The sequence below is a fragment of the Salvelinus namaycush genome, chromosome 21 (assembly GCF_016432855.1).
Source record: "Salvelinus namaycush isolate Seneca chromosome 21, SaNama_1.0, whole genome shotgun sequence".
NCBI classification, from domain to species: Eukaryota; Metazoa; Chordata; class Actinopteri; order Salmoniformes; family Salmonidae; genus Salvelinus; species Salvelinus namaycush.
The window spans coordinates 5830211-5838990 of record NC_052327.1 but is presented as its reverse complement, the minus strand read 5'-3'; the positions used below and the strand labels follow the sequence as shown (position 1 = coordinate 5838990).

At 42.1% G+C, this 8780-nt stretch overlaps 1 protein-coding gene across 1 annotated transcript in view; it reads right to left on the bottom strand.

Moving 5' to 3' along the window:
• Nucleotides 1-3871: 3871 nt before the first annotated feature.
• prr5l (proline rich 5 like) overlaps nucleotides 3872-8780 on the bottom strand; it is a 29741-nt gene continuing 24832 nt past the window's right edge. Inside the window, exons 6-9 of the mRNA XM_039017087.1 lie at nucleotides 8245-8336; nucleotides 7720-7854; nucleotides 7274-7394; nucleotides 3872-5152 (exon numbers count right to left, since the gene is read on the bottom strand). Of these exons, the coding sequence (XP_038873015.1) occupies nucleotides 4773-5152; nucleotides 7274-7394; nucleotides 7720-7854; nucleotides 8245-8336 (728 nt within the window). The 3' untranslated portion in view covers nucleotides 3872-4772. The remainder of the gene's footprint in view (nucleotides 5153-7273; nucleotides 7395-7719; nucleotides 7855-8244; nucleotides 8337-8780) is intronic.

Below are 8780 nucleotides of genomic sequence, written 5' to 3'. Positions count from 1 at the left end.
ATAACACGGCAAAGTATTGCGTCATGCATCAAGACAAACAGTTGTGGGCTAAATATGGTCAACTATTAATGGTGATCCTCAGCAACAACCACATGGACGTGGTTAAACGAAAAACTATCTAATGAAATGGAATGATACTTTATAACAACAATGGAACTAATTGTGAGTTAAATATGTGTGGTTATTACTGATGAACGGTCGATACTGATAGTGGCTAATATTTTAACCTCTTAAATGTACATTTTATTTAGTGAAACTGCGTGGTTCTGCTACCGGTTACGACAGGCGTTTTCGCTTATAAAACGATCTGTGGATACCGTGGATCAAAATAGCTAGCGTTGAGCGGTAGCTCTGATTCTCATCGATACAGGAGTATAGCTGTGTTCGAACACTCATACTAACCGCAATAAGTGGTGTAGTCGTGCGTTTCAATGGACATTGTTAATTCTGGCTATCTACTCCGATTTCAGAGCACTCTCGTCTGAATGTGCCAGAGCGCAGAATAACTGATGAATTCACGAATGCTCAACACCCGTTGAATAGGGCCGGTGTCAGTAAACGTTGGCAAAAAATACGTAATTAAAATGTTGCCAGCAGCACAGTTGCATGCTGACCACACCGCTCGTGTCGTGTACGTTGCAAAATAAATGTACACATTATTCAATTATTGCACCCACTGCTCGCACGCGTCTGCATAGCCTGCCGCTAAAATATAACCTGGTTCTATTTGTGACGCTTGATGCGCTGCAAGTCCCGTCTCTCCCACCAACCGCCATATAAAGTCCAAAGAAGAAGCCTGAAGGAGAAGAGATTACTAGAAACTAACTTGGTTTACCCTTTTATCTGTGGATTAATTATCGGAGTAGAGGACCAGCGTCACGTCTGGAGGGAACCTGGCACCATCCCTACATTGAAGCAAGGTGGTGGCAGCATCATGTTGTGGTGATGTTTTTCAGCGGCAGGGACAGGGAGACTAGTCCGGATCAAGGGACAGATGAATGGAGCAAAGTACAGAGAGATCCTTGATGACAACCTGCTCCAGAGCGCTCAGGACCTCAGACTGGGGCGAAGGTTCACCTTCCAACAGGACAACGACCCAACGCACACAGCCAAGACAACACAGGAGTCTCTGAATGTCCTTGAGTGGCACAGCCAGAGCACGGACTTGAACCCGATCTAATATTTTTGGACAGACCTGAAAATAGCTGTGCAGCGACGCTCCCCATCCAACCTGACAGAGCTTGAGAGGATCTGCAGAGAAGAAATGGGAGAAACTCCACAAATACAGGTGTGCCAAGCTTGTAGCGTCATACCCAAGAAGACTCAAGGCTGTAATCGCTGCCAAAGGTGCATCAACAAAGTACTGAGTGAAGGGTCTGAATTTTTATGTAAATGTGATATTTATGTTTTGATTTGTATTAATTTTGCCCAAAAAATGTTAACTATTTTTGCTCTGTCATGGGGTATTGTGTGTAGATTGAGGAGGGAAAATGGGGTATTGTGTGTAGATTGAGGGAAAAAAACGATTTAATCAATTTTACAATAAGGCTGTAACTTAACAAAATGTGGAAAAAGTCAAGGGGTCTGAATACTTTCAAAATGCACTGTAAAATGCATCTGATTTTTCTACACATCTCTTAACATTATCTTTATGAGTAACCTTATAGTATACTTTTCCACAGGAACATTTACACCCACCGCTTGGGGTGGAAGCTTTCTCTAACCTTCAGCTATACAGGTCAAATACTCTCACCTTATTTTGAGAAGCTCAGGCCTACCAGTCTGCTCCTGAAAGCACATTACAACATGACTGGCATTCCTTGCAGAGGTTTGGCTCAGGTTTTCCCAGTAGGGGATTAAGTTAGGCTGCCAAAGCTCCTTATTTACTTTATGAACCCTGAATAGATCAGAGGTTGGTCGCAGTCCAGGCACAATGTCTGCCATACTCTTGCTTGCTCCTCTGTAGTGAAAATAAAGTGGACTTTTTATGACCGTGGATGAGGTCAATTAAAATGTGAACTTTTATCAACTCAGGGATGATGTATAGCAGGGTTCCCCAACTGGCGGCCCGAGGGCCAAATGGCATTTGGCTCCCCAAGTTTTGGCCAGCATCCCGGAGTCGCCTCTACTGTTGACGTTGAGACTGGTGTTTTGAGGGTACTATTTAATGAAGCTGCAAGTTGAGGACTTGTGAGGTGTCTGTTTCTCAAACTAGACACTCTAATGTACTTGTCTTCTTGCTCAGTTGTGCACCGTGGCCTCCCACTCCTCTTTCTATTCTGGTTAGAGCCAGTTTGCGCTGTTCTGTGACGGGAGTAGTACACAGCGTTGTATGAGATCTTCAGGAAATTTTTAAGTGACCCCAAACTTTTGAACGGTAGTGTACATAGGTATGACTTTTATTAGTAAAAATACATTTTTGATTAAACAAACAAATTGACACCAAATTGACTGAACAACGAGATGCCAGTTTTAAAACCTGAATTATCAAATGTTTCAATAAAGGAGTGTATATATTTGGCCTGGCGAAGCGGTTTCATGCGCTGACTGAATGGAAGCTGATAATTTTTCTACTCAGCTGGTCTCGGGAAGAAATGATGAATCTCCACTGGCCCAGACTGAGTCAAGACCGAGTAAAAATGTATCCAAGACAAGACCGAGACACTCAATATGTGGTCTGGAGTATGTGGTCTCCAGACCGGTTTGGAGTACTACATCACTGGCAGAAAGGGCTTTGCGGTTTCAGTCCCTAATCCCTTACACCACATGTTTCCGAAGGGTTTGTCTTTTGTGTTAACTCAGCAGCATAGACATTCCTCGCAATGGTGACTCTTACACAGTGCAATGTTGCTCGTTTCAGGAAACTAGGTGTAAGCCGCGCGTCACAACTTCACAGGAGAGGCATTTGAACATATTTTTTTATTTTTTATAAAAATGCAGTTTTTGGCAACTTTCATGTGCCTTAAAGACAAACTTGTATGCCATCTTTAAATACAAACAAAATTGTTAAATTACGAGCCTAGTTCGTTTAGCCACAGAAAAAGAGGGGAACCTTCTTGCTAGCCGTGATTGGCTGAGATAATGGATGTGCTGGACATGCCGAGAGATAAGTTCAGAATGGTCTGCCATGTAGTACGCTTCTGTCTATATCATGAGCTGCGTAGTATGTGTAGGTAATCCTTTCGAAAGTGGCTTTTTTGAAAGATGTCATGAAGAACTGCACAAATGTTGCTAAGGCTCTCCACTTTCTGGAGGACCGAGTTTTGAAATCAGTGGAATGACTGGTGGAAGCAGAGTATGATAGCCAAGGAGATTTAGGCGTATGATTGCAAATGCGGAGGCGGTCGAAAAGAGAACACATAAGGCTGTTGTTTAAAGCACCTGTCTGGATTACATCTTCAAACTAAGGGCAAGCTTGGCATCCGTGACAGAGATGGAGAAACGTTCATCCATGTAGCTAGCTACATTTTCAGATATATTTTGTCAGAAAGTCATTTTCATTGCAAGTTAAAGCTTACTGTTAGCCGTCTGGCTGGCTCGCAAGTTAATGTTACATGTATGAACTGTGTAGTAATGTTATTCATATCTCAGAGCCATTTGTATTGCTAGTTATAGCCTAATGTTAGCTAGCTAGCATTGAACCCAGCTAGTTGGTTAGCTTTATCTACCTCTAGATTCATGCAGGGTAGTAACATTATGAGTTGGGATTATGGTTAATTGTTTAGTTAGCTAGCTAGCTACATGTCTAAACAAAAGACTCCACTATTCAAGTAACCATTTAACTGTACCGTTTACACCTTCGAACAAGCTAGAAACTAACCAAAAACATTGTTTAGAAAGTTGCTTTTAATTTTTAAACAGATGGGTTTATTGGTGTTAATACGCACCAGTTATGCTATTTTGGACCCCCAGGCTGCTGATGTCATGCAGCCGGTCATTTTTTTGTTAATAATTTTTCATAACGACAAGTTTGATGTCGGACGACAATAGAATGTTCATGATGTCACTGTGACAACTGTATACAGACATGTCGATAGAAGTAGTATAAACCAGCCTTTAGTCTTGAAATCTTTTGTTGTACACTACCATACTCGCTGTTTAGCACATTGCCTCACACGTGAAAGAGATGGGTGGGGATAAGTCTTAAGAGGGTGTGAACGATGCTGAATGGGTGTAGAATAAGAAGAGCTCTTCATGTAGGTGTACCAAACATTCAAGGGCCATTTTCTCAAAAGTGGGGTTACAAGTTTTTCAACTTTCAAAGCAGAATTACTTTCCCATTTGTTCCTCAGCTGCAGTGTGTGATATACAGTTTTTATAGCTGTGAGTCTACGGAGTCAACTTTTATCTAATGTAAAAAAAAAAATACAAAGAAAATGTTGCTCCAAAAGACCAAATCAGGGCGGTCAGCCACAAATATACTTTCTTTACATGAGGCTCAGATCTCACTGTCATTCCTCGGTGTCCTTATAAGAGGTTAAATAGGGTAAAAACACGAGCTGTTACGATAGATACCTGTCATCAATCAGTTCCAACCGAGGAATGCGTCCCAGGAATAAAATCATGTGAATAGATCTGACGTGTTGGCACGTAGGGAAACAGAGCTGTACGGAAACAATCAACTGTTTCCACATTTTGGCCTCTGAGCACAGAGGAGGGAAAGCCCTTGGGTGACAGACTCCACCCAACCCCCCTGCTCGCACTCAGATGGTTTTTATCCCCTCAGTTTCCAGGAATCAATAACAACAACGGTCTCCAGCCGCTATCACTGGTTAGCTGGGAGGATGGCAGCTGATTTCAGTCGATCTCTGCTTTCTGAAGGGCCCCACCACTCCCAGTGGGGATTCCAGGATGTCTGGATAGCTGGAGAAAGGCCTGGGCCGCATGCCGTTGCCTGCCATCCCGTTCCCACCACCGCCACCACTGTCCTCCTCCATCCCAGGCTGCATCCTGCCAGAAGCTGAGAGCAGCCGTATGTCGGAGTGTGCATTGGCCACTGTGTGGCGTCGGACTCCTCCCACCTTCTCCAGGTAGGATTCCCCCTCCTGCTCTACTAGGGGAGCCAGAGAGGAGGAGTCTGAGGCATGATGATGAGTAACAGTGATCTCTGGTTGTGCCACTCCTCTTAACCTGGAAAGTGGTGCACGGCATTCTAGGGATATAGGAAGAAGAAGAGGAAAACACCTGTTTGAGTATTTCTCTGCTATTGTTTGAAAGTAATACAGTCGACTCCTGATAAGTATGCATTGGATAAATGCAATGCAAAGCAGTTCACCAGTCCTAATTCAAGAACAATTGTTAAAGGCCCAGTAGTCAAAATTATGTTTATTTCCAGTTTTTTTCTATCATATTGTACAACAGCTGATGAAACTAACAGTGCAAAATATTTTTTTTACAAGTGCTATTTCCTGTGCCTTCAGGAAGTATTCCTGAATTCATCTCCCAGTGTATGGTGGAAAGCAGACTCAACCAGATTTTCCTCTAGGATTTTGCCTGTGCTTAGCTCTATTCTATTTATTTTTCATCCGGAAAAACATAACAATTACAAGCCCACCCATAACATGATTCAGCTACTGTACCACTATGCTTGAAAATATGGAGAGTGGTACTCAATAATGTGTTGTATTGGATTTGCCTCAAACATAACACTTTGTATTCAGGACAGAAAGTGCTATATCACTTTTTTTTTGCAGTATTACTTTAGTGCCTTGTATCAAACTGGAATCATGTTTTGGAATATTTTTTATTCTGTATATAAGCTTCCTTTTCACTCTCTCAATTAGGTTAGTTTTGTGAAGTAAGTACTATGTTGTTGATCCATCCTCAGTTTTCTCCTATCACAGCCATTAAACTCTGTAACTGTTTTAAAGTCACCATTGGTCTCATGGTGAAATCCCTGAGTGGTTTTGTTCCTCTCCGGCAACTGAGTTAGGACCGGTTGTATTTATACACCATCCAAAGTGTAATTAATAACTTCACCATGCTCAAAGGGAAATCCATTTATTATTACCCATCTACCAATAGGTGCCCTTCTTTGCGAGGCATTGGAAAACCTCCCTGGTCTTTGTGGTTGAGTTTATGTTTGAAATTCACTGCTCGACTGAGAGACCTTACAGATAATTGTATGTGTGGGGTACAGAGTCATTCAAAATTCATTTTAAAGTCCATGCAACTTATTATGTGACTCGATAAGCATATGTTTACTCCTGAACTTACTTAGTCTTGCCATAACAAAGGGGTTGAATACTTATTGACTCAAGACATTTCAGCTTTCATTTTTAATTAATTTGTAAAAATGTCAAAAAACATTATTCCACCTAGACATTATGGGGTATTGTGTGTAGGCCAGTGCCAAAAAATCAAAATTTAAATGCAGGCTGTAACAACAAAATGTCGAAAAAGTCAAGGGGTGTGAATACTGTAGTTGGCACTGTAGTTGTAGTTAGCTGGCACTGTAGTTGCTGATTTAAAATATAATTTACACAGGACCTTATAATCAGCAGATTTGTATGGGTGGGAGTTTTGGCATTCCATTGTGACATCACCATGCTGTAAATTGGTTAATAGACCAATAACAAAGAGAGTTCCAAACCTCTCTGCCAATAACAGCTGGTTTTCCCTTCCCCACTCAGACCACTCCCAAAAGCTATTTTTGCCCATTTTAATGGAAATCTATTACAGTAAAGTACTTAATTGTTACCCTGAAATTATTTGATATTGATATAAAAACTGCTGCATTGGGCCTTTAATTACTCTGGGATATCTGCATGCTCTAGTTTAGTGCATGACGTCACGACCATCCCAAGCCATTGACTTTATCAGGCTGACTGTAATGGCAATCATAGAAACAACTACACTGGGGAAGGGGAGTAAAAGTGCATTAAAGAAAGTGTGTGTGCTAGCCAGTTCCAGGCCAGTGGGATAAGAAATGTGATCAAATGCAGATTTGCAGGCTCTGGTGATGTTTTTTATGTGGTTTATGTGATTTGTCATGCCATAGAAGCATAGTTAGGGTTTTCAAGGCTTATTTCCCCTCATAGAGCCCTGGGGGCCACGGTAAAAGGGATCACACATTCTCCTTCTTATTAAAAAAAAAACGGGTCAAATTGCTGTTAATGCTTCTTTTGAAAACAAGTACTATTTTACTCTTTTATTAACTGTTCATTATTGTTCAAAATACAATATGATTAGAGAAAGAAAAAAACACTTCATCTTACTACAAAGCGTGGAACCAAAGCTTATACTATGTTCTGTTGTGACCCAGGCCACTCACCTACGAAGCGGTTGGTGTTGCTAACGTGGAGGACGTTACCCAGGTAAGGCGAGATGACTGTCTCGACCAGTCCCTCTAGCTGATAGTACTCTTGACTGGGCCCGTTAGACTCATGGATGCCCTGTGGATAGATACAATGACAGAAACATGGACAGATACACTGTGAGTAAGCATGGGATGGTGCTCAACACAGACAGTTGACACAGAGGCCTCACTTTGAACCCTATTGCATTAACTTCACATTACGATGTGAGATAATGTTATGTTCATTTGCCACAGAGCCAGGCTCTGATTTGCCATGTAGTGCTTCAGCTTTCACTGCTACTGACCCAAAGGGGTTTAGAAGCTACATGTACTAACTATTATTATTCTACTATATGTGGTGACAATTGTCACATCAAGTGTCTACATGTCCAGATTAATGACTGGTGTAGAAGTAAGCTTACCTGCAGAATCAGCAGCATTTGTGTGATGGCTGGGGGGACTGTGGCAATAGGCAGTAGGTCTTCTAGGGAGAGCTTCAACAGAACCAGGTCTCTGAAGCCCAGTAGAGCCATCTGTCTGACGGTAAGCTCCTGACCCTGCACTCACACAGGAAAAAAAACACACATAAACTAATGATGTTCATGAGGGATGAAATTAGATGGCAACATTGCAGTAAAGGGCTGGGAGGACTTCAAGATGCCAAATAAACGAAAGAGTACGGCAAAAAGCAGAGGCTGTAATTGAGAGAGGGAAGGAGAGAGAGAGAAAGAGATTTCTCACCCTACACTGACAGGGGCAGGAGAGGATTGTCCCTATCTGGCTGTGTGCAGTAGAATGAGCAGCCAGTTTCGGAATTAAGCCAGGACGGCAGGATTAATAACACCCCTACTGTATAAACCAAGTGCCATGGGATTTGTACTGATCACTGAGGGTCAGGCAGTCGGTTTAAAGTCTCGGCGAAAGGATGGGCTGTATGTTAGCAGTACCTGAACAGGGTAGAATATAGCCTGGAGCGTGGGCAAGATCGCAGTGAAGAACCTGATCCACATCTCGGACAGGATAAGGAGTTGACTGTCACCTGAGGAGAAAGGGAGGGACAAATGAACAAGCATTAGATGACACTGTGACAAATGAAACAGATCAAAGTCCTGTCACAGAGTATTCGTTCCCTGAGTCTGAAAGCATTGGACAGGTGGAAATCAATATGGCACATGGATAAGGATTTTTACTATTGAATTGCTATTACACATAATGCTGTATGCTACAAAAGACCGAATCGAGGTGGTCAGTCACAAATAAACTCTCTTTACATGAGGCTCAGATCTCACTCTCATTCCTCTGTGTCCTTATGAGAGGTTTAATAGGGTAAAAACACAAGCGGTTACAGTAGATACCTGTCATCAATCCATTCCAACTGAGGAATGCGTCCCAAGAATAAGACCTTGGGAAAATACCCTGAGCATCTCGCTGTGAACAAAGTAACTTCCTTAAATGTAAATGCAAACTAGCCAAATTGTTTGCA